General features: G+C 35.4%; 1 protein-coding gene across 1 annotated transcript in view; it reads right to left on the reverse strand.

Moving 5' to 3' along the window:
* Positions 1-26,445, reverse strand: part of MEOX2 (mesenchyme homeobox 2) — a 65,056-nt gene extending 38,611 nt beyond the window's left edge. Inside the window, exon 1 of the mRNA XM_045564717.1 lies at positions 25,535-26,445. Coding sequence (XP_045420673.1) covers positions 25,535-26,048 — 514 coding nt within the window. The 5' untranslated portion in view covers positions 26,049-26,445. The remainder of the gene's footprint in view (positions 1-25,534) is intronic.
* Between the last annotated feature and the right edge of the window lie 1,215 nt (positions 26,446-27,660).

Consider the following 27,660-nt stretch of genomic DNA (forward strand, 5'->3'; position numbering starts at 1 on the left):
CAAGTTGATAATGTTTCCCTAAATCCATAGTTTCCTGAGTTTTATCATGAATGTGTCTGGAAATTTGAAAAATAATTATTTTGCATCAATTAGTATAATCCTGAGAAATTTTTGCTTTTAATATGGTGAACTACATTGATTTTTACATACTTAATCAGCCTTGCTACCCTGAAATAAACATTATTTGATCATAGTATATAATTATTTTATATAATACTGAATTTTATTTGATAATATTTTGTTAAGAATTTTTATATCCATATTCATGAGCAATATTACTCTGTGATTTTCTTCTTTTACACTGTGTGTCTGCTTTTGATATCAAGGTAATACTATCTTCATAAAGTAAATTGGAAAGTATTAATCTCCTCTGCTATTTTCTAGAAGAGATTGTGTACAATTATGTTAATCCTTCTTTAAATTTGGTGAAATTCCCAAATGAAATCATCTGGGCCTGGAGATTTCTTTCCTTGGAAGTCTTAAAATACAAATTTAGTTTCCTTAATATATAGAGAGCTATTCAAATTATCTCTTTTTCATATTGGGTGAGTTGTAATAGTTTGTGCTTTTCAAGAAATAGGTCTATTTCATCTACATTGTCAAATTTATGTGTGTGGAGTTGTTTATGGTATTCCATTTTGTCTTTTTGGTGATTGCAGGATCTGTAGTGATATCTCCTGTACCATATCCGATGTTGTCATTTTGTGTCTTCTCTATGTTTTCATTATGTATATTCTCAGAGGATTGTCAATTTTACTGATTGTTTCAAAGAACGAGTTTCTTATTTCATTTATTTTCTATATTTTGTTTCTATTTTCACTAAAGTTTGTGAACCCCTCCCCAATTCATATTATGAATCTCTAATCTCCAATGTGATGGTATATGGGGATGGGGCTTTTGAAAAGTAATTAGGTTCTGAGGCTAGAGCCCTCAGGAGTGGGATTAGTGCCCTTATAAGAAAAGACACAAAAGAAGTAATCTCTCTCTGCCATGTGAGGACACTGTGAGAAGACAGTCATCTGTAAACAAGGAAGAGGGTCATCACCAGACACTGAATCTGCTAGCACCTTGGCATTGGACTTTTTAGCCTCCAGAACTGTGAGAAATAAATGTTTGTTGTTTAAGTCACCTAGTCAGTCTATAATATTTTGTTATAGCAGCCTGAACTAAGAAACTAGCCATTCTGCCTTTTCCTCTCTACCTTTCCAAATCTTCTTATGTTTGTTTTATATATAATGTCCAGTGGCCCAGTGTTTTTAGTTGTGTTTAATGGAAGAAATTGAGAAAAGTACATTTACTCCCTGTCCATATTTCTGGAAGTAGAAGTCCAAATATTTACTTCTAATATGTAAACTTATTTATAAATTAGGTAATGTTATTTTAAAATGAGTGATGTGGTAAACATAATGTTGCATATTTTTAAAAGCAATTTCTATGTATTTATTTGCAAGTATAGGGATTAGTAAAGGAGAAAGGAAATGATTTTGCAGTCTGGTGTGTATACATGGAATGCAAATTTCATATCAGTGTCAGTTATGTGTCAAAGTATGCCTAATGTCTAAACCCAGAATTTCAAGCACCTGAGAGTAAAGAGGAGTAAGCTTATTTATTTTTAAAAGTTCCCTGCAATATAGACCCTTCATTGTCTTTCCACAATTATTCAGGTACTTTTTTTATTCTTTTATGAGATATTTGAGTAGACCAGTCATTATCGTATGCACTTGGAACTAAAGTCTCTGCTATCAAGAGACTTTGGCCCCTAATCATTGGGTGCCAATAGCACTCCCCCACTGCCAACTTGTGACAGTCATTTGTCTCTAGAGATTGCCAAATGTCTCCTGGGGGACAAAATCACCCTAGTTTGAGAACCCTTGATCCCACCTTAAAGAACCAGCATTGTGCTTGGCACATATTGCTCAGTGAAAGATGATTAAATACATTATCACAATTGGATTTAAAAAATGAGGAATGGAGCTTTGGGATAAGCTGAAGAGTGGCTGTTGTAATAATACAGGTGAAGAACTGCATTTGTAAACTAAGAAATTGAGGTAAGGGAAATATTAAATAGTTGCTTAGAATGTAAAATTGACAGGGTTTGATAACTAATAAATGAATAGTTGTTCTATTGATAAGTTGCCATCTTCTTCCCTTATCACATATACCATGACCTGTAGCTGAGATATTTCACATAATAAACTGAGGACTCTGTTCACTCTAATCTCCATTCTTTTCTCAGAGCTAAGCTAATTATGGTTTGGAGAGGCATATTGAAAGTTTCTCAATTTTCTTCTTGAAATTGGTTAATATTAACACATTCACTAAATTGATTCAGTCAAATAGATACCTACATAAAATATGGGGCCTGAGCTTTTAGAATGCTATTTGCTTTGAAAATCAACCACAATTTTTTTAGAAGTACATCACTGTGTCAATGAGCAGCAGTCAACATGCGATTTTTAAATGACTGAATGACCAAAGGAGTGGGGAGATGAACCAATCATCCTAAACATATGATCAACCATTTCAAAGTGGCATTCTTGAATGGGTTTTCCATTTACGGTGAGGCAAACACACAGTTCCCTGTGTAACACAGAATACATTTATTATATGGGTGATAACAATTAGGGCAGTGCTCTATAGCCACGAAAGAAAGTCATTCTCTGAGAGAAGCTGATGTCTCAAAACCTAAGCCTGTGGTTTGGGTATTATTAGTACCACTCTACCTACTTGAGCATTGATAAATTCTCCAGTAAGAGATAATGACTGGCTGGGGTTGCAAATGTAGGTGCTGCAACCACCACAGTTATACAACCACATGATAAGAGATTGCATTATGCAATGGAAAGACTCAAGTTAAATAGGGTAATATAAAATAAGATAGTTTTATAGTTAGCCAAAAATTTGTAAAGTTAACTATTTCATTTTCATTTTCAGCCAGTCCATCCTTGCACCTTGGAATTAAAGAGGAAAATATCAGTGCCCCCTCGCTCCCATACAAACTACAGTTTATTGTCTTTTCTGGTGTTGACTAAGGAAATCTAGAACAGAAAATCAGCTCTCTACTGCTATTTGCCTTCTGGTTAATTTTTGAAAAGAAAAAGTAAAACCAGGTAAAACTATTTTTTAGAAAATTTTAAATTTAGCAATGAGGTCTTCAAAGAAGGATGCTATGTTAATGTAACATATAGTATTTTTTTCTTTAGGGATATGTATGAGTTTTAGTGGTTTTCAGTTCTCCTTTTTCCTAAACTAAAAGCAATTAAGTAGATATGGAAAAAAATTCTTGAAGCAACTCTACTTATAGTTAGTAAGAAAGTATATATACCAAACTGTTCCAATAGCATGAATATCAGCAGTACAATGTTCTAATCAGACTTGAACAGTCAGTGGAACTGAACTTTTGAATGATACTAGATGCAAAATAAAGGAATAAAGACAGAAGGACTGGGAAAATTAAACAGATTTTGTAGCTGCCAGGCAATATAATTTTTCAAGGTTGAGTAATGCATTAATCTCCTATAGGAATAAGCAGACTTTTAGTTTCCATAGTGTTACAAGCCAAATTTTGATATTTTTGGCTTAGAACAATGGAGCAGGCCCCCATTCCTTCACAATTTTTCCACATCCTCTTTAATATCCACAGTGTGTAGTGACTGAGAATATTTTTGGTAATTTATCTGTATTTCAAACTGAGATTTATAAAGCATGAAACCACTCCAAAATATTTATGACTGAATGAAGCACATATGAAAATTTAAAAGCACATTTCCATTAAACCAATCAATGTTTCCCATAATTAGAAAGCAATAACCTAACCGACAAAGCATTTTGTTCTTGAGGTCAAAGTCTAAGGTATTGTCAATACTGTGGGAACAAATGCCCCTAAATTAAAAGGCCTCAATACCTTTTTATCAAGTAACTCACAGGTTTAAATAGCCCAAGCTTCAAATATACTAACCTAGTCGTCATCTGTAATAAAGCAATCTGTAAATCCATCCTTTGGATAGGACACTAACTTTACTATTTTATTTCCTAGTTACTGAGGCTGCACAGAGCACACAGCCATGACACTTTTTCATAGCCACAAATAATATTTTCTTTAAAAACAGGAATCCCTGAAAACCAATATAATTATAAATTTATTGATGAAAATTGAGGAGTATTCAATTTTCAAAAACATGGAATGAAGACTTATCTTGTGGCCAAATTTGTTAATGCCAAGCAAGGGAAATTTCTACTTTAATCTTTAGTATATACAATGACATAGCACTAAATTTATTTTTTTACTGATTTTTTTAATTTGTTTTACAGATAGGGTCTCACTCTGTCACTTAGACTGGAATATAATTGTGCAATTATAGCTCACTGTACCCTCCAACACCTGGGCTCAGGAAATCCTCTCACCTCAGCTTCCCAAGCAGCTAGGATTACAAGTGCGTTCTACCATAACTGGCTAATTTTTTTTTTTGGTTTTATTGTTTCGTAGAGACAGGGTCTTGCTATGTTGCCCAGGCTGATCTCAAACTCCTGGCCTCAAGCGATCCTCCCACCTCAGCCTCCCAAAGTGCTGCCCAGCCACTAAATTTATTTTTGAAAGATATAAATGAATATGCAAGCTTTTTGAAGGCTGAAGCTATTATAAATACTAATAATTGCTCCATGGCAGGCATCCTAAGAGCAAAACAGACTAGGATAAAGCAGTCAGTAAGAAGCAAAAGATCATCTATCAGCCATAGTAACAGCATCATTCCAGTCACCAAGCTGCTGGCCAAGACAAAATACCTTGCTGTTTTGATATACCAATTATACTCCTGGTCCTTTCGAGACCATCTATTTGAAAAAATGTATTTACCTGAGTTAAGAAGTTTTTCAAATCTTGACAGGAAGAAAACGTTTAGTTCAAATGAAAATTTTAGTTCAGATCAAGTGTTTTTTTGTTTTTGTGTTTGTCTTCATTTTTGTTTTAGCATTATGATTGTTAAAGCAAATATATACCACAGCAGATTGTGCTCAAAAAGCCAATAACTACATATGAAGGAAACAGGTTAAGAGATTTGCACTGTCATCTAGACAAATAAATTCATTAATCAAAAATAAGGGATTAAAACAAAACTTAGGGGAATAGCAATGTATTACGCTTTTAATTTTAATTTCGGGATACACTTTCAGTTTTCCTCTTAATGTCTGCTTATTTCCTTTGTATTTTATTTGTTTTTTGATCTGGCTTCTCTTTTTGTCTTGCCTCTTACCTGACCTTGCATTTCCCCTGGTGAATTGCTAGCTAGAATGCACATGTATTTGTTTTAAAGGAAATCATTTATTTTGATTGAGATAAATAATAATGAAACATAACTCTGCAATTTTCTAAAATCAAACATGCAAGCAAGCAAACAACAAAAATCCTTCAGGAATTGATACTTGATGTGTACTCCTTAACCAAGAACCTACCTTTCTAATGAAAATTATTATCTAAGGATCAACTACCATTTGATTTACAGTAGAATATGAAATAATTTAAAGATAAAACTACTATAGGGCTAATTCAGTTGATGGCCACAGACTTCTAGATGTAATTCCTAGTATTTCCTCTTCAAAGTTCCTGTGTCCCACAAATCAGGCTTTCTGCTTAAGAAGTTTTTTGGTTTTTTTAAATTTATTTATTTGTTTTTATTTCAGGATATTATGGGAGTACAAACATTCTGGTTACATGTTAAGACTTTGCCTCACCCAAGCCAGGATTGGAGTTAGAGAAGTTTTTAAGGGTCCTATAGATTTCATTCTTGGCTTAGTGTCCACACTTTTGCTGAAAGTCAAGGTTTAAGGTTTGTTTGAATTCCTGCGCTGTAGATATCTGCTGGATTTTCAAGCAGGTGTGAAGACCCCACTGCTCCTTCTGTTGCATCTCATTTATACTTACTAAATACTTTATCTTAGAGGATGAAGCAAAAGTGACTTTTGTGTTTCCTGGCAGTCTCCTGCTTCAAAGGACTTAACAGTGATTTATTTATTTCAGAGGAAATGGAAACCAGTCAGTGATGACAGATTTATTAGTTAAGTGGACATCACAAAAAAAATAAAATAAAATAAAACTTTCTTACAGCTCAGGCTTCCTTCTAACCACACTCTAAACGGTCATGACAATGTTACACATTTTGGCAAATTAGAGTGATGTGATTCAAAATAGGCAAATTTGTGAATTTATATGACTTCTTCCTTATACATTTCCAAAGTAACATAGGGAAAAGAAAATGAGCAAAGAAAACTAAGGTTACCTTAAATTAAGAGAGAAAAAAATGCCTTGATGTATTGGTAACACCAATATCTTTTGGAAAATTCTTGAAAGAATATTAAAAACATAGATGTGATAAATTGTAAGAAATCAAGTAAAATGTCTGGCATTTAGAAATAGAACACAGGAAAACCTTCAAACTCCAGATCATGAAGTAATTTCGAGTATAACAGTATTATAGATTTGTCATATTAGTCACTAATGAAATATTTGTTAATACTAATTTAAATGTTCAGAGTAAATTTGAAGACTAAGCAGCAATTCCAGGTTAGTTCAAATTATTCCTCCTCAAAAATGACCAATTTTACCCAGAAGTAAATGCCATGCAGGTCAGACACTGAACTCTCATCAATGAAAATTATATCCCTTCCAGATTCCGTTTAAAAAAATATTGGCAAACCGATGTTCAGTATTCATTCAAATCAAATGGAAAGCAATAACTTAACGATAATTTAGCTAGACTAGGAAAGTAAATTTATATGCTATCATTATCCTTTTTTGCTGAAAGTGATCAGCTGAATTAATCCTCAAAAATAAATTTCCTCATAATAATAATATGATCTCATAATAAATAAATCAGATGAAATTTTCAAAAAGAAAATTATAGAAGACACTAAATTGAATGTTATTAGTCCCAGCTCTGCATACATGATCTTAGGGATGCTACTCTCTGAGTCTCAATTTTCTCATCTTTAAGATTGAGGAGGTGCTTTTGATGGATTATAGAATCCCTTCCAATTCTAACATTCTGTGAATATGTTCAAATGGAGCCTGTAAGAAAGTCTTAACAGCTCTCAAGATGAAGATGGATAGGAAGGAAATGCCCAGAAGACCAAAGAAGGGAAAGCTAGGAAGGGCTAAAAGTCACTGCACTTGTTTCACAATTTTCATCTAAAGTCAGCTTTTGAAACATGGGAGCGCTAATAAAATCATAGTCATGCCTGTGAATGTACTTCACAATGTCTTCCATGGGCCTGATCTTCCCTTACCTTATCAAAATGACATTGATTTAATGCCAAAATTAATACAGTACATACACACACACACACACACACACACACACACACACACACACACACACACACACATATATATATTTAAACAGCTAACAAATTCTCTTACCTTTCACTGTGACTTTATGAAATGACATCCTGGGAATAATATTTTTGAATTACGAAGTTTAGTTATCTTGGATCAACTAGTGCTTCACAAACCTTGGTGCAGGAACAACAACAACAAAATACTTAAATCATAAAAATGGAGGATACGAACAAGAATATCCTTGGAACAGATTTTGTGCAGGATTCCAGGAACCCAAAAACTACTTGAAATCTAATATACTCAATATTCGACAGAGCTTCTTATGTTTTTCTTTAAGGGTGACTTTACACACTCATCACTTCAGAAGTAGGAAGTAAGAGGCAAGAGGAATTGAGGAAGCCGTTATCCTTTTTCTGAAACCTCCTGGATTTCTTTGGATATTTTCATCACCTTGGCTGCATCATTATATGTCACATTATTGGAACCATTTGTTTTCCTCTTGGCCTTCCCTACTATACTGTGGGTCCTTCCAGGAACCTCATGGAGTCCTATTCATTTTAGTGTACACACAGCAAAAGGGCCAGCTCCCTGGCAGACAGTAGGCATTTAGGGAATTCTATGAGTTTGTGAATTACGATGGTGCTGAAACACCTACTGCACTGATGTGTGCATTGGAGACCCGGGGGGAGACAAACTGCAATTTGACATCAATTACCATTTATCCATATTGTTCTTTTCTGAGCTACCTGCTTTTAAGTAATTCAGCTTGATCTGAAATACTAATGCTGCTTCCTAAGGCTAATAGGTGATTTAAAATGAAGAATGTTTTCATTCGAAAATGCAAAATGACAAAGTTTTTAAAAAATACTAGAAGTGCAGAGAAAATGCGAGAAAGTATTTATGTCTGACCTGAGGATAACACAGCTACTTCGTGAGGAAAATACCTTAATCAAATGCTGCTTGTGACTCCTGTGTTAAGCAGCCCCTCCCTAGTTCAGCACCTCTTTAGGGCACAGTTAAATTATGGATCCACCTTATTCTATCCCCTTTGAATAACATTTAAATTTCCTATTGGTTTAGTTTCACTTTGTAACATCCTGAGTTTTCAAAGTAAAACCATTCAATGTGGAAATCACCTATTTCTACTAGGTACTAACATACATTTAACTGTAGTTGACCCTTGAATGACAACTGTGCAGGTCCACGAATGTGTGGATTGTTTTCCACCTCTGCCACCCCTGAGACAGCAAGACCAGACCCTCCTCTTCTCCCTTCCTCAGTCTACCCAACAAGAAGATGATGCAGATGAAGACTTTTATGATGATCCACTTCCACTTAATTAATAGTAAATATATTTTCTCTTCCTTATGATTTTCATAATAATATTTTCTTTTCTCCAGCTTACTTTATTGTAAGAATACAACATGCAATAATACAACATACAATATATGTGTTAATCTACTGTTATCCATAAGGCCTCTGGGCCAGGGGCGTTGGATCTCGCCTGTAATCCTAGCATTCTGGAAGGCTGAAGCAGGAGGATCCCTTGAGCTCAGGAGTTTGAGACCAGCCCCAGCAAGAGCAAGACCTGGTCTTTAATAAAAATAGAAAAAATTAGCCGGTCAACTAAAAACAAAAACAAAAATTTATCCAGGCATGGTGGTGAACACCTGTAGTTCCAGCTACTCGGGAGGCTGAGGCAGGAGAATCCCTTGAGCTCAGGAGTTTGAGACCAGCCCTAGCAAGAGAGACCCCATCTCTACTAAAAATACAAAAATTAGCTGGGTGTCATGGTGTGTGCTGTAGTCCCAGCTACTCGGGAGGCTGAGGCAGGAGGATCCCTTGAGCCCACAAGTTCAAGGTTGCTGTGAGCTGAGATGATGCCACAGCACTCTAGCCCGGGCAACATGAGTGAGACTCTGTTTCCAAAAAAAAAAGATAAGGCTTCTGGTCAAGAGTGAGCTACTGGTAGTTAAGTTTTGGAGGAGTCAAAAGGTATAGGCAGATTTTCAACTGCACATAGGGGTTGGTGCCCCTAACCTTCGTGTTGTTCAAGGGTCAACTGTACTTTACTACATTTAACTAACAAACTTTAATTAGTGTCTCCAGTAGAGATGTTATACATATGTAGACTCTTTCTTCTAAGTTGTTTGTATTAAAAAAATAACTTCTTACCTTTCCTAACTGTATCCATGGAAAACACAATGACAATTTTTTTTTCTGGGAAAAAATCAGATATATTAATCTAAAGTAAAAATCAATTGACATTAGTAACATAGATTGCCACATCCACACATTCACATACCAATGGCACCAATATCACATGAGCAAAGTTTCAATGTAGAAGTGAATTCATAAATTTCACTCACCGAGAACTACTAAAGTGTTTTCCCTACCCTTCTTCTACACTGCCAATAAAACTTTATTATAAATTATATTTGGTCTGGACTTATTCTGTTCCAAAACCTCTTAAAAATAATGAGAGCTGCCTGGACACTTACTGATGTTTGGCTCAGTGCTCTAATATGTATATTTGTTTTCTGTGTTCCTAATACATCCTGAATACAATCATTAACATATTTTTACATTTTCATACTTCATTGCACAGTCTCAACTCATAAATTCTCACATGAATGTGTCCAGTGCCTGATGCATAGTATTAATATTGCCTTTTCTACCACCAAACACTAGCAGTTTAATCCTCAATTAATTCCCAATTAATCTTTATTAAAAATGAATTCACTAGTGAATAATCTTCCCGCTTCCCACATACTCAAAACTCTGCAGTTGTGGCAGCTTAATTGTGTGATGTATGGCCACAGCCAAACAGGCCCAGATGTTTCACAGTATAGACATGAGACTCCCTACACTTCATTCTTCCTTGCATTTGCTTTTTTTCCAGTGCCAAGATGAATTCTTTATTCCCATTTGTCTTCTAAACATTAAAAAAAAAAATCTCCTCTACTAGCTTCTTCTGTTTGTCAGCTACCCGACTTGGCAATTCTGGACTTTAGGCCAGGGATTATTAAAGACCAAATCTTTTGAGAGGCTTTAACATTTAATAATTCTTTGTCATTAATTGCCACTGTCTGATTCTATTAAGTTTTCATACTTTCCCCTTTGGAAAATCTAGCCTAGTTCTTGGCATATTCCCCATCCTTTCCCAGAAAAATGCTCTCTTTCCTATTCCTCAAGAGGCCTGGAAGAATCTCCCTACTTGACCTTACATTCTTGAATACACTTTTGTTGTTTGCCTTCCCGCTTCCAAAATGCTATTTTTTTGTTACATTCACTTCCATTGTTATGTTGTGTTTTACTTCATTTTAGTCATGTATTTACAATTCAATAACTTAGTGTTTCTCAGTTTGCTTTTATTTTGATAAATAAATCCCAGGCATATGCATTATATTTAATGATTATTTTAGGACGCACCTTGTCCTCTTCAAAACCATGAATGTATTTTATTTTAGTAAATATTTAGTTGATAAAAGCATTTATCCAAAAATCATTTAGTAAAATAATGGTCTTTACATTTTACTTTCAGATATGCTTCAACTTTTAATTGCATTTGACTTTGTGTAGCATTTGAATCTTAAAATCTCTTTGTCCTTTGAAGGGGTTCCCATTCTTGATGCCTCTTTCAGTAGCTGAAGGGTAAGAAAGTTTGTCTTTGTTGAGAAGTACTGTCCAATACATGGATTTTTCTAATTGATGGAAACATTTTATATTTACACTACCCAATATATCAGCCAGTAGCTACTTATAGCTATTAAGTACTTGGAATGTGGTTAGTCAAACCAAGGAATTGAATTTTTAACTTTACTCAAAGTTTAAATTTAGATAGCCACATGTGGCTTATGGCAACTCTATGATACAGCATAAAAGAATATGACAATTATTGATGGTAATGACAGGTATACAGCCAACCATTTCCAGCAAATTTGTAATGCTTTATTGAGGAACCGTGTCTGACACTGCTTTCCATGTGAAGAAAAGGATAATATTTAAAATATAGGGATCCTGACTCTTAAAGCATTTTAGTTGAGGAACAAGGCTATTCTAAACTGGTAGTTCTCAACTCTGCCTATACATCAGAATCACCTGGAAGCTTTATTTCAAATGAAATAATAAGATATCTGAGATTTGTTTCAAAATAATTTGGACAATGTGAGAGAGGGATAAGATAGTATCAATGAGATAAATTTTGCCATGTGTTGATAAATATTAAAAATATCGGCACATGGAAGTCTGCTACATGATTCTTTCTATTCTTTTAATACTGTAATTTTCTATTATAAATTTTCAAAAATGCCAGCTCCACTCTAAATGAACTTAATCATAATCTGTAAGGCATCAGTATTTTTTAAAAGTGCCCATATCATTCCAATGTAACATCAGCGTTGAGAAGTACTGGTCTGAACGATCTTATAATATGTTAATGAAAAAGGCCCAAAGTATGGAGAATCTGACAGTTTTCTGTTCATATGCACTGAAGGAATTGCTAAAATGGAATCAGTATCAGAGTCATGGATAACACAATTTTTTAAAAAAAATTTTGTCAAAATGTTTTGCAATATTGGTTGATTTTAACTTCCTTACAGAAAAAAAAATGCTAATTCACTTGCACAAGCAGACTTATTGCAAACTTCCCTTTGATCAGATAGTTTATGTGCCCAAGCCCAGAACCACAGCTGAGATGGTATTTGCTGCCTTGCTCACCCCTCGCTGTCATTGCTCCTTCCTTACTAGTCAGGCCACAGTGCAGTCACTTGTCAGTGCCTCAATTCCACATTCTCTAATCATATAGCACCATTGAATAGGGTTATTCAGTCATGCTAAAGGCAGAATGATAGACACAGACATGATAGTTTAAATCAGCATCATTGTATCAGGGGGCTCATAAAAGGGATTTTTCACTTTAAATAAAAAATTTAGTCAACTTGAAAAATTTAAAATAATCTACTTTTCTTTTTCAAATTGCCAATTGTTTGTGCCACCATCCAATACTACAATGTAGATTGCTTAGTATGCCTTACTTTTTTCAATTGTCCAATGATTTCAAGTTTTATTTAATTTTTTGGCTTTATTAGATTAGAATTTTAAATACTATGGTTACTTGACTATATGTAATGTTGAAAAGATCAACAATGCATAACATAACTTTGCACAGGGAATGTTTATAGAATCTCATTTCTTACCTAAAAAAAATGGAATGAGGCATTCCCACATGTTAGTTAACAGAAAACTTGAGTTTAACAGTTACCAAATTGTTTAAATATATATAGAGAGACACCTTACCTTTTAAAATATAAACGTATGAACCCACTTATGGTAAACTTTTTAAGAAATACATATTTATTTTCATCCTGATTACTCTAAAAATGGTAAATATATCACATGTAATCAAATATATTTAACTTTAGAAACCATCAATCAGACACAAACAGGTAATTAGACTTATGCTGGATATTCCTTCAACTGTCCTATGGATTGCCCAAGTACCTTCCAAATTTGTCCTACTACTAGAAGCCTGGATCCTCAGAAACTCTAACAAAGATGATTCATTCATCATTAGTGAAGCATTTTCTGTGCTCAAAATAGGATTTACCAAGAACTTTTGCACACCTAACCCTATCCTGGACATCACACTAAAAGACACTGCCTTTTCCTTAGGTAGTTCATGTTTCTGATTCAAATCAGAAACGAGGGGCGTGTGAACCAGGGACAATAAAGAGAACCACAAGCAGAAATGTACATATATTCTTATGTAATTTATAGATATTAATGTGGTAAGTGAATGTTATAATTAGTGTAGAGTGGTATTGATATGAAAAGGTGTTACAATCCAGATTTTAATGAACAGAATGCATATACATTGGGAAAATATATTAAAGACTGTGGGATAAAAATAAAATATAAATCTGGTAGGCAGCACAAAACTAAACAGCCCCCCTCCACAAACACACACACACACACACACACACACACACACACACACACAAATGTATGTAAAACTAATAAAATCTGTATAAGGTTGACAGATTGTATCAATATCAATTTTTTGGTTGTGTTATTGTGCTATAATTATCTTGATATTATCATTGAAGGAAACTGGGTAAGAAATATACGTGCTCCTTCTGTGGTTTTTCTTACAGCTGCAGGAGAATTTATAATTATCTCAAAATAAATAGTTTTTATAATAAGAGGTATAGGCATAAATAAGTCTATTGAAAAAACACTGGTTAAAACAAAAGCAAAATTAATATCAACAAAAACTGACCCAGCTGGTCAATAAAGACGTTAATGATTAGGTTGAGAGATTATAGACAGAAGTCTATTAATAGATAGTCTAAATTCTTATCAAAGGAAATTAGATAGTCAGCAAGGTGTAGCATGTCACTGGAGATTCTTGATTAACTGAGGGATGAAGAAAATCTCGTAAAAAGCTTCTTGAATGCAACAAAACTATAAATATTTAGGTATTCACATTATAAAGTATCAGAGCATTGTCTTAAACTCAACATTTAGCATTGTGTTCAAAGATTAGGTGAAAAGATCACCTTGCCAGAAAAGCACTATGCTAAATATATATATATATTATATGTATATACACATATATATTTATATATCTTTGTGTGTATTTGTGTGTATGTAGGTGTGTATATCAGATATTAAACAAAATGTGGCTCCACACAAGAGTCAGTACCAGTAAAATCTAGTAATATATCATTGATGGACATTAGCCAATCCGGGTGTCATATGCATTGTATTATAAGTGTAAGGTAATTTCAGGTTAATATAGAATTTCAAGAAGATGAGTGATAGGGTCAAAATATTATGACAGTTTATAATCCCACAGGATTCCTTTTGAGAAGAATGAAAAGAGATAAATATGCTCAGAGAATAGTTCCTTAAGGAGTCATGGGGGAAAGAACTAAATTAAGTTCAAGAAGCTTAAAAGCAAGAATAAGGGAACCATAATGGAAGAAGGTAGAACAGAATAGATTTATGCCATGTTGTGTAGGATGAAAGGTATGACTGAGTCCTGAATATAAGTCTAACAGAAAAAGAGAAATCATCAACTGAGAACACTAATGTGAATATAAGTTAAAATTAAGTAAAAGAGGAATTTGTGTGTGTGTGTGTGTGTGTGTGTGTGTATTTTTGGAAATAGAGTTGTCTTCAGATAAAAAAGAAAAAAAATCCTGGAATAATCAGCTATATTTTGGATATTTAATTTTGAGAGTCTAATGAAAACTCAGAATTTAGAATAAACATGAGAGGTCAGGGTTAGAGTGTTCCAGAGGTTAGATAGTTCATTGCATTGGAGAGGAACAGATGGGTCTGGTATTTACAAACTGTGGGGAAGAAGGGTGTGAACAGGAGAGGAGGAGAAACAATGAAAGCATAAACAAAATGGCCAAGAATTAATATTTTTAGGCATCTTCTGTGCAAGAAGAATGCATTCAATTTTTTAAAAAATCAATGGTTTGCTAAGAATGGAGATAAAAAAGATTTGACACAAGGGATGATTGTTTGGCATCTACTTGTAGCAATTTTCTTTATTACTTTATCTGAACACAAAAAGGCAAATACAATATAGGTAAAGTTCAACTTAACAAACTTTTCTGGAATTAGATTTAGAATTTTTAAACAGAAAACAGATTCTTCAATTCACAAATGATAACCCAGAATGTGATTCTGTTTACACAAATATCTATTAGTTATAGAAAATTCCATTTGCACATTACCAGATATTAAACTTTAGAATGCCCTAGTATACTATATGAGGTATTAAAAATATTCAGGCACTTTGGTAACGGATAACATGAGCTACATCATTTAAATACTAGAAAATTAAAGCTAAGAAAATTTATCAGTGGTTACATTCATAAAACAAGGATGAAAAATGACTGAGGTAATCATAAAAATCAGATTCCGAGAGAGGTAGTTTACACCCAAAGAAAGCACTTTGTCAAATTCCATTTTGTTCACTCAAAAGCAGTAGCCAACATTTTAAATGATGCTGAAATTTATTTTTATTGGGAAGACTAAAAACTTAAGGTTTGAAAATATTTTATGAGATTTTTCCTTTTAAGGGCACTAGGCTGAAGTCAGGCTATGGAAGCTCAGCTGCCACTACTTGGCTGAATGGACAGACATTACTTAACTTCTCTGGGCACATTCCCTCATCTAGGGAAACACATTCATTGAACTGGGTAATGCCTTGAGTTCCTTCTAGAGTCTTGATAATTCTGATTCTAATGGTTTGCTTAAACATTACAGATTACGACTCCTTAAGAAAACTTTCACCAATCAAGCCTACTCTAAAATCAAAGAGTTAACAAACCAGTTTATGCAGTTAAGCCTTTCTTGTCACTGCTGAATATTATTGGACATGGAATGTTTTGTTCTCCCCGTATCTTTCTCCCTTCTCCCTCCCAGCTCTTCCATTACCTAGCAGAGATGCAATCACTATTCCTTTAAACTTCTCACATTTTAGGGATCAAAGTGTTGTGAATTTCAGATTTCTGAAAGAATTAATTCTGCATTTGAGATTTTAATATAATATCTGATCCTATGATTTATTTAAAAGCAACTGCTTAAGGCCATCACATATATGAATTTTCAATGTCTCTGAGGTACAATTCTGAATTCTCCACATTGCACTATGTGTGTAGGGGAGGTGACTAAAATAAATAGAGTGAACATAGCTAATTGCCCAGGACTTCTAACTTCATGGAGTTTTGTTCCTTGTTGCCTCAATCTAAGTGGTATTTCTGAAGACTTGGTGAAATATACATAAACAAATAATTTTCTTCATAAAAAGAAATTATCACCAAAAGAAAATAGTTTTTTGCATTTTAGAATTTGTGAAATATACATAAACAAATAATTTTCTTCATAAAAAGAAATTATCACCAAAAGAAAACAGTTTTTTGCATTTTATGTAGGACATAATGTTTTTAGTTTTTAGCAGTATTTGCACATTTGCCATTTATGAAGGTCTCCAAATGGAACCACTAAAAATAACAGAGCTACAATAAGTAAATTCTCTCTGCAATAAACTTTCTAATGTAACAGGAAAATGGCATGCTCACCCTCCTAGTTAACAGCTAAAACAGAGATCTGAAATTTAATCATCATATTTGAATTCCTTTCATTGAAGTTCTATTCTCTCTTGACTAAATGAACCGCACTACATTCCTTTTTTAAAATAATAAGACAGAATTTTATTCTTTATTTTGTTTAACACACACTCTTCTTGAAAACAGCTTTTTGATGGAGAAATGGCAGAAGACACCCAAGAACAGGATGTTAGGTGATCCCCAGGCAAAAGGGGCTGCAAAATGGGAATCTGAGGGGAAGTGAAAGCAACTTGAGCTTACGTATCCTGGCTAGAATTCACGCTACGTTTTAGGAAAATGTCACGCCACTTCCAATTCTAGGGACAGGGAAGATTATTTTAAATCTTTAGCAATCACTTAGGCAAGCAACATTTCCTGAAGCCATATTTATAACAAAATACAAACAGGTAACATAATAAATAGAGAGATTGTTTTCAAATGGTGTACATGCATGACATAATTGTACCTTCAATAATAGATGATAAAATAATAAAAAGATGATAAAAATAATAATAGATAATAAAAATAACGCCCAGCCAGACATTTTTCTAAGTGCTTTATAATAACTTAGTTTCCTTTTTTTGGAAACAAAAGTACAGAGAAGTTAAATTTGTGGCAAAGGGGTGACAACTAGTAAGAGATAGAGCAAGGATTTAGCCCTAGCCATTTTGTTCCCCAGATCTACTCTTCACATTTCTCCTTTAGTTGAGTTTCATAGGTTTCATCCACCAAGGCCCCTGTGCTCTGGCTTCAGATAACATTTGACCAACGGAAGGCAACAGAAGGAGATCAGAGGAGTTGAAGATAGGTTACTGGATGATATTTGACATCAGCTGCAATCCTCCATCTGAAGGCCCAACTTTGCCAGGAAGATTTCTGTCCTGTTGCTTTCACTGGGTTCTGGTGAAAGCTCCCTCTATATTCCCTCTCAAGTTTAGGGAAGTTAATATTTTCCAATTGTGGACAGACTCTGAGTGATTCATCATTTCCTATTGCTTCCTTAAATTGTACCCAGTTTGCCATCCTCAAACTCTTCAATTATCCTTTTCAGTGTCTCACCTATTTCCTTGTCTGATATTATGATGAAGAAATAAGTCCTTTATGATTTATCAACTAATGTATAAGATGAAAAAGAAAAAAGTGTTGCTACTTATTTATATTAACCCAAATATCTGGGTTTCCTGGAATATATGTGATAAAACTCCACTTCCAGGAACAAAGAGCAGTCCTGGAAGAAAAGGTATCTATAATTCCCTGAAGTTTGAGGGTGAACATCCACAAGATGGTAATCTTGGAAATATGTGTGGCAGCAGGCCCCGAGATTTGGATGCCTAAGCTCTGGCTTTCCTGTTGTTTCAATCTTGTCTCAATAGTTTACATCTATATACTGATTATTTTCATGCATCTAGACCTGTTTCTAGTTCAAATAAGAAAAAAAAATCTCATGTAAACAGAGCCCATAGGTGGGAAAATTCTATTGTTAAAATTGGTAAACGTACTAAGACCTCATTTTACTTTTGAAAAATGTTAAATAAGGAGAGATGTCACTTAATTTTGATCTACCCAGTTAATGATGAAGCATTATTTAGATACTTCTTAAAATGTAAAAGCCATTTGCTAAATTGCTGGTGTCCTACAAAAATCAAAGCTAATTCCCACTAAGGTTTTGATAACACAATTCTATTTTTTCCTGAACTACATGTTTTAGCCACCAAAATAAATCGATGTTTGCGAAATTTGCTTTGCACTCATTGTTCCTTTGGTAAGAGTCGCTGGCCATTTTATTATTATTCTTTCAATTAGTAAGCACACACCTCAGTTTACTTTGCTAGTTTTCTAGGTGGCTAAGAATAACCACCCAAATGTTTACTGTGCAGTCCACACAGCTCAAGAAGCCGCTCAACAGACACTGTATATATTTCACCACTGCATTTGCAAATAACTATCACTTTGCAAAACTCAGCTTTTATTTGGGTGTAATTTCTGGAAAAGCTTTAAGGCTATATTTTCAAAGAGTAAAATTCCAGGCCTTCAAAATTCTACTGGCAACCGCCAGCCTCAGCTGGATCCTCCTCTAGGTTTCGGCAGAGCCTAAGAGATGACTTCATCTTAATCATTTTCTTGCCCACAGTCATGTAAGATAACTGGGGATTTTTTGTTTTCTGGTAGCATTATGGGAATCTCTTGAAATGTATGGAGAATAATGAGCTAGAGAAAGAAAAAAAACAAAAGAAAACATACACTGCAGGAGACTTGGCGGGTTTGACTTTTATGATTGTCATTGATTACCAGCTTCAGTCTGTTGGACTCTTCACAGAGCTATATATGCTTCAAGCTTAATATTTAATCTTGTAATTGGAACATTTAACATCATATTAGGGCACTTAATATGGATACTCTAACTCAGATTTACTATTATCAAGAAATTCGATTTGGAGTTCTATTAATGTATACATATATATATTAAAACTTTATATAAATGTCTTATTTTAAAGTGTACTTTAAGTGTAGCTGCCACATTCTAGTTAATTCAGCACCCTGCCTCTTATCCTTTCTTTGCCATTAACTCTTCCACTAGAATACAATAGAAAATAAAAATGAAAAATAAACTCCTTATAGTCATAACTTTAAACAGTCTAGCCATGTAAGTTTCAAGAAACATACCTATAACATCTTAGAAAGCTTATGAAAACAAACAACAGAATATTTAAATGTATTTGGAATCTTTAAATTGAACTGATTCTATGAAATTTTTTAGAGCAACAACTTGTGAATGTAAAGCCATAATCAATACTCTAAAGTTTTTACCACTATGAGTTATCACTTAGTAAATATATTTGCAATTAAAGTAAAAATTCTAAGGATATAAGAATTAAGTCACCAGTGTACAGAAATATTTTAGAATCATTAAATGAATAAGTAAATGGTAAATTTTAAAAATAGCATAATAATATCATACATGTTAAAGATACAATTAGTAATTTTTAAATCTATAAAGATAACAGTGATTATTTTTGAAAGTTTCTTTTTTTGCCTTTTCATACAAACCCTTTCCAAAAATGTGGAGCTTTGGTACAGATTCTACCTGATTACTCCTGTGCATGTGTAGATGTAAGAGACAAAAAAAATTATAAAATATTTTCAGAACCCTATGAAAACCAATATTCTAAAACACAGTACCCAATTTACATACAGTAACATGTATAAGTTCAGAAATATAACATAATGATGAAAAATATAACATTATAAATTGAGGTTTCATGAATAATAGGTACTTTATTGTTTATTTTAATTTTAAAACAGGGGAAAATTAATTAGTCCATTCAATCACTCATGAACAGATATACTTACTAAGTAACTTTCTGTTAATTTAGTAATAAATGTCAGAAGGTTTCAAACAGAAACAATTATTCTGAAATATAAAACCAATGTCTGAGATTTATACAGGTGAATCAGTAGATATGTTATTGATTGCCTTGTAAAATAAAATACTATCTTGTACAATTTTCTTAAAGAGGAAAAAATCCCTATACATCTCTAATAAGAGGCAAAGTAAGTAAAATAAGAAATAGTATTAGAGAAAAGGGCGTCAAATTTAAATTAATTCTGCCTCGAAATAGATAATGCAAATTGAAGGCTGAGACCCAAATGGCCTTCACCGCTGTAAGTTTTACTACATGAGAGCAATACCATCTTCTGCAAGATTTTCTTCAATTAGATTTTCAACCTCAGTGGTGACTCTGGTTAGTAGTGTGGATCATTTTGCAACTAACTTCTCGCTATATTGTTACTCCTTCTCTACTTGGGGTTTAAGTTTAATACAGCTATTCAAAGAAATAGTCCTAAGAAGATCATAACAAAAGTAGGAAAATGTTAGTGCTTTCTTATCTTTACAATCTTTAAAAAATCTTACTATTAATCAATAAACTATATTAACAACTAAAACATATGATATATACAAACGAGTTGTGACTATAAAATGTGTGCCTTGTTGCTTAAATATGCGAAATAGAAAATACATCTTACCTAGTTCAATTTCTAATTTGCGGACTTTGGTCTTAGTTTATGTTTTACCTTTTTTTCCCTCTTGATTTTAACCATTAAAATCACTCACCAATACTATTAAATATAAGCTAATAAATACAATTTCACTGGCTAGTCAAAAAGTAGGCTTCTTATTTTTATGATTACAATCAAGAGGGGAAAATGCTACTTCTCAAAGTCTCGCTGTATGTGTTAATATATCTTCCTCACAAAATATTTTATTAAAAAAATATGACAAAAATAAAGAAAATTTGGGAGATATAAGTCATTCTAAACTATTAACTCAACGAATATTTGAGAAATTCTTAGTTATAATTGATTTGCTAATATTTTTCCATCCTTAGCTTTTATCAGTCATAGATATTTGCAACCCTCTTAGCAATGCTTGGAAAAGGTGGTATGCTGTGAAAATTTAGAAATAAATTACTGTAGTGAACACAATCTAAAACTAAAATATATCATTGTATTATATTGGTTTTTCTCATTTGAAATGAAATCTAAAAAGCCCTCACATCATTGTTTTGTGTTTCATGCTGCCATTATAAATATACTAAATGAATAAAATTGCCCAAGCAAGGGCAAGTACATGTAATAGATGTTTATATGGTGAAGTTTTACCTAATTCAGCTATTAAATTCATCCGTAGGTTGGCATTTCTCAAATGAAAAAGAATTAATTCTTCCATTCTATACAAAATTAGTTTCCCAAATTTTTCAGAGTCTAAGAGAAAGGGTTGATCCTTTTTGCTATTTCATTTTTATTTCAAATTAATTTCTTAGTTTAGGTCCTATTATAAATATTATAACTTATAAATTCCAGCGCTGTGATGAAGGGTCTATGTTTTTAAACATAGAAGGAAAATGGGGTAATGATTTAAGTATTATTTTTTTATTTTATGAGTAAAACTCAGCTTACAAGGTGTCAATGTAATGGTTTCCATTGGTAATTACTATAGTCAAAGATCAAATTTTTAAATACTTAGTTTTGGATTTTTGAGCCCAGTGAAAGTTTGTGCAGTGCCATGCCTTGAATTTACACTTTTTCTTTAAAAATGAACTATAAATAAAGAGATTTACACGCTACTAGAAAGTCTTTCTACTTTTATTTGAATTTTTCCTTCCATTCAGTGCTTCCAGCAATAAAGCATTTTAATTCTAAAGGAATTGTTGCTCTTTACTATTAAGTGTAATCACCTACAAGTGATTACACTCATGTAGGTCAATGTTACTTAGAATTTTTTTTATGTCAGGTTACCATTTTAAAACGTTCACACCTATAATTAATCTAGCACTCCAAGAAAAAAAAATGAAAATGGTATTTTTTATTCTGTTCAATATTCTCCTATCATCTTCATGATCCAGTAGACTACTTTTTAAACTCTAAAGTAAACCCTGAAAAGCCACAATCCAGTAACAGAGAAATGAATAATAGCATTACTTTTTTCCTTTTCAGAAAACACGATGCTTGAAATATCTAGGAAAAATTACAGTTTAATACCAGAGTTAGGTTGGGTAAGACATTACTTTGGGTTTGACTTGCAGCTTATTAAACATAACATTTGTTTGTCATTCTGCATTGCTAAGCACATAGACAGACATAATTTGACAACAAATATTTTATGATCTGGTAGCTATATATAAAAGATTTAAAATTTTATTAAAATCTAATGTGATTAAAAATCTAGTAAAATCTATCTCTTCAAATCACTCCCTTTTTAAATATAATTTTGATTTTTTGATAAAATATTTAGTAATTAAATTGATTCGAATAGAAAATATCTATATATTCACACTGTATCTGCCCACCGAAAAGCTAAAGTTAGATTCATTAATCAATTTTGGATATTTAACTAAAAGTAGGCAGTTTATATCTACTACTACATTGCTTGAAGAACAATCACATATAACTGAAGCCAAGCCATTCACGGTATTTATAGACATTTTTCAGAATCACCTGCTTTGTATTGATTGTTTTAAGTACAGTTGTAAAGTTTTGATTTTTAAGAGTCCCTTTGAAGATGTGGCAGATGTTGGTTTTGCTAATAATGCTGGAAAGCATAGCAGGTTCAAAGTTACAAAAATCTTTAACACATATAAAAAATAACCGTGTGCTTTTCTGTTAAATTCGGTTTTGTTCAATTGTCAATAAACTATAATGGGAGCCTAAAGTCCATAAATACTTGCTTCTAAACCACTAAGCTTGTTGAGTTTGTATATGTGTGCATCCATGTGTGTTTGTGGAGGGGAAATATGTATAAATATATGCTGGAACATGTTACATGTTATAGTTTTAGCAACATTATTATGGATAAAAATGTAAAGTTTATAAATATTTGGGCTTTTCTCAATATTTTCTGGTGCTTAAAATTCTATTAGAATTTAACATGGTCATGGTCATATACACACAGTCTGGCTATTAGATTCAGGGATACAGAATTTTGGTTCTGAATTTGCCCTGGATTTATGTACTAATTTACCCTCGACTATAAATACATAGTAATTATAAACTGCCTAACAAAATACAAATGGTCTTTACTATGCATGATACGATTTTTGTCTAATATAACTATAAATTTCAAGAGTTCAGAAATCACTTTAATTTTATTTTTTAGAAATATTGAAATATTAAAATGTGTTATACTCCGAGATATATGTATTAATTATACATCAGGACTATAATCATTTTCAAAGTTGCTTTAGTTTCTGCTAGATCAAGATGTCCTTATAATACTATGAAATGAAATAGTTTTGAACATAAATTATGGAAGACCAAATAAAATCATTACTGGAGAAAGAAGTCATGAATTTAAATTCATCTAAAGATCCGACAAATATTAATTATCTCAAAAACTGAAATTGGCAATTTAAATTTTATTTTCAACAAGTGTCTATAAATTTAACAGAAACTATTGTGATATTTCCATTTAGTCAGTCAACATTTTTTCAGAATAATCTCATCAAAGGAAAAGCTCATTCTAAGTCCCCAGTGATTTTATCTTTTGTGATGACTACTTCTATTTCCCACTCAAGTTGTAATCTATTTATGCAGCTGACATAAACATTTGTTTTTGTTTGTTTTTCCAGTACCCTAATCATCAGCTTCAACATTAAAAATGAACTTTATTTTGTTAGATAGTTATTTCTCACGAAAGGGGTGGGGGAGATAAGTACCATTAAATTATCCTATTTTTTAAAGAATTTTTTTATTAAAATAATTTAAGGGAATCAATTCTTGAATCACTTTCTCTTTTTTCCCCAACCTAAATAACATGGACCTGTGTGAAAATTCAGTTTGCTCTAAGAAACTTAGGGGTAATCATTCAGTTCAGGAAGCATAAGAAACAATCTATCACATAGGTTTCTAAATGCAGAAAGTAAAATGAACAGTAAGAGCTTCTGGTAATTGCAGTGTACTCTGATCTACCTAATGTGGGATTTGCTTTCAAAACTTACACTGATATCAAAAGCTCAGTTTATGAAATGGTCACTGCATTCTAAAATTGACTTTTTTTCCTCATGAAAATGAAAAGCCTTTCTTATGATTAACGTTTCAACTCATTGCCTTAAGACAGTTTCACTTATAGTTAATAAAGTACATTAAATATGAGTGACACTACTAGTAACTTATAAAAACTAATCTGTGATGGAGCCTTGAAAATTCACCCCTGACCCTGGAAAGTAAAAGTTAGATTTTGAGAGTGTGAAGAAGTGACACCATTACCACGAAGGAATATGAAATATACCGCTCAATCATCGCCATCTATGTAGCATCTTACCCTAAAGCTTTATAAAGGACATTTTTCAATCCATCAACCAATATGTGGGATTACCTTCTACGGCTATTAAACCAATTCCCCAAAGGGAGAAAATAAGCAAATGTTGTATTAAACAAATGACATCTTCCAAAAAGTTGGAACCCAGGTTGCAGGCACTATAGCTGTGAAAGAAAACGCACAACTCTCTTAACTGTAAAGTATCTTTTAACAATTTCATAATGAAACGGATAGGTAAGGGCTTTGAAGCGTTGTCTGGAAAACTAAGTTTCTCTGGATTGCTACAATTTACTTGGCAAGCTGTGCCTTCAAGCACTGGAGTTCAGGAAAGTTCTCCTTTGCGTGGCTTCTCAAGTTATCCGCACTTAGATCAGCGCCTCCTGCACGCACCCTCCTATACCACCTCAGGCACGTAGCGAACTAGCACTACCCAGCTGCTGTTTGCTTCCCAGGACTTGGCCCCGATAATACCCCATTGGGAAAGGAATTTATTCTCCCTTTTATAAAAACTCAGATTATCTATTTAGATCTGCACCACATGAATATGAACTATTAGTAAGATTCGTCTTTCTTCCGGAGTCTGAGCATCTATTTATTTACAATACTCTGACACATTCCTTAAAGTCTTCTGAATTCCTAGATAATGCCTTCTTCCCCAAGAAAGGGAAAATTTTACCATTGGAATGGGGTGCTATTTAAAGAACTCTGAAATCAGTATTAAAAAAAAAACTAAAACTTTTTTTTTCTCATGCGCTCTGCCAAGTTCCATTGCAAGTTCCAAATATTGTGCAATAATTTGGAAATCCAGTTAACGATGGGAAAAATCGAGCCACTCAGAGTCGGGAATTTGCAAGGGAAAAGTCGAGGAGCGGCACCGGCACGCACGCCTGCCCAACGGACTCCGCGTCCCAGGGCGCACACCCCTCTCTCCCCAGCGCTCTGATGCTAGGTCACGCTTCGCAATCGATTTCACATGCTGTCACTTGTCCTTTTTTCCCCCCGACCTTCTGGCAAACTAGTTTGGGACCTTGGAGGGCTTAGAGCTGCTGGCTGTATGTGTGTTGCCCTCAAATAAACCCATGCCCCCAAATAACGGGACGAAAGCCGCACCGCCGAATTTGGCCCGGGGTGCCACAGAGGGCAAGACACTTCCCATCTTCCCCGCCGACTCCCAGTGGAGCGAGAATCTTTTCTGGCATTTCTCCGCCCCCTTTTCCACCCGGCGCGCACTATCGCTGAGGGTGCCCGGCGCTCCCTTACCTGAGCTGTCGCTTTTCCTCTTGCCGCCGCTTCTCTTCTCCGCCTCCGCGGGTGACAGCGCCTGGCGGCCATAGTCCCCCGGTGCGCACGCGGCCCCGGTCGGGGTGCTGGAGCCCAAGCTGGACGAATTGGAACACAGGACGGGCGGGCTGCTCCCCAGCTCCGGGGGCCCTCCGGAGTCGGGCTGCAGGCAGAGGCTATGCCGAGCCGCGCTCGGCGGGGAGGACATCTGCGGGAGGTGCCAGTTGGTTTGCAGAGCCTGGTGCTGCTGCTGCTGGTGGTGGTGGTGGTGGTGATGGTGGTGGTGGTGGTGCCCCCTGTGATGCTGGCTGGCAAACATGCCCTCCTCGTTGGGGTATCCCGCGATTATGCAAGACGAGGAAGAAGTAGAAAGCTCGGGGTAGGACATATGGTCAGATCTTCCATGGAGGGCGAGAGAGGACTGGGAGAACGGGTGCAAGCCTTGCGCGGTGGCGTGAGGGCTGCGAAGGCAGCCAAAGAGCGGGTGTTCCATAGCATGCAAATCTCGGGGTCCAGGCAGAAGACTTCACGACGGTTCCAAACGCCACCACCCTCTGTCACTTTTCACTGGAAACCGTGTGACTTTCCCCCCTCCCAAAGCAATAGTTGCGCGCGCTTCTGCAGAGCTCGGATAATCCTGGTCCTGAGCCCTAGCGGCCGGTCTCCTTCACATAGGAACACTCGGACCTGGAGGAGCTTCCTTGAGCTACTCAGATGTCAAGAGCGAGCGAGGTTGAAGCCAAAAGAAGGTGGTCCCAGAGAACTGCTTTAGGGGGAAATGGCTCTGAGAGGTTATAAATAGAGTGTAATGTGAGCTGGGGGCTGGCTTAGGAGCCCAGCGCTGACCACATGCAAACTCCCTCCAAAACTCCCGCTCAGTGTGCGCCACGCGCTCCAAGTTCCACTTCCTATCGCCGGCTGGACAGACGCAGCAGCGCGTCCACGCCCGCCCGCCCCAGCCTGCTGCCAGGGCCGCGAGCGGCGCGCCCAAAGCCCAGATCCCGCCCGGGAGAGCAGGGGCTCTGCCCTCCAGGGTTTGGAGGCCAAGTGCGCCGCGGCGCACACCAGCCCCAACCCCGCACCCAGTTTCCGACCCGCTCACTTTTCTCTCGGGAAACGTGACTTGTCAGTGTCATTTGGGAACTGGCACCTGCAGGAAAGCTAGGGGTGCGCCTAGCCCTTGGGGAGCGCAGAAGAGGTAATAGGGTTAAAAGAAAAGATCAGAGCTAGTTTGGCCCACGCTATGGGAAGTTTTTCCAACTTTGCATCTCCCCTTGCCCTGGGCGCCAGCAGAGCGCCTAGGTTCTTGCAGATGGTGTCTGTGGGTGGGTTGTTAATAGGCTCCCACGCCAGGTCCGAGGTTTCAAGCTGGTGCACTGAGGACTGGAAAAGGCGGTTCTCAGCGCGGAAAGGAGAGGGATGGGGTGGGGCGGGTGAGAAGAAAGCCAGAGGCGGGGACGGCTGCAGATGCCCGCTCTCTGGCATCTCCCGTGCGATGCCAGGTGGAGTTTCCCTCTCCCCCGCTTTCCTGGTCCCAATCAATTTCCTAGCCATTTGTCCACCGAGAAATTTTCTTGAGTCAGGAATATTCCGAAGAGATTTTGCCCCGGTCACAAGACACGTGTAGACTGCACGCATATTTCTAGCCTTTCCCCTCAGAAGCCAGCCCAGGTCCCCTCATTTCCCTCCGGAAATCTACTCTCTTTCCCGCTCAAAAATAAATCAGCTAATTGCACCCCTTCCCACCACCACGGTTCCATTTACTGAAAAACATTACAATTCGATGCTCCCCAAAGTTCACTAGGCTTGGGCACTTTGGATATCCCAGGTTACAATTTTGCATCTCCGAAAATGAGTCAGAAAACTCGCCACCAGTGAGCATGCAAGAGCGAGGGCAGGTCTTTGATACTGTAACTTGCTAGGGGAGGGTGGGGGCGGGTGACAAGGTCTGCTGGGGGCAGAATCGTTTATACAAAACAAGAGAGTGGCGAGTACTGAGATGAAGGAACAGTCAGGTCCGGTCTGGGACCTGTTACATCAGGAGAATATCTGCATTCACCTATCCTGCCCCGGGTCCCAAATGCGCCACCAGCAGTGTCGCCCCG

Source organism: Lemur catta, chromosome 11 (genome assembly GCF_020740605.2).
Source record: "Lemur catta isolate mLemCat1 chromosome 11, mLemCat1.pri, whole genome shotgun sequence".
Taxonomy (NCBI): Eukaryota; Metazoa; Chordata; class Mammalia; order Primates; family Lemuridae; genus Lemur; species Lemur catta.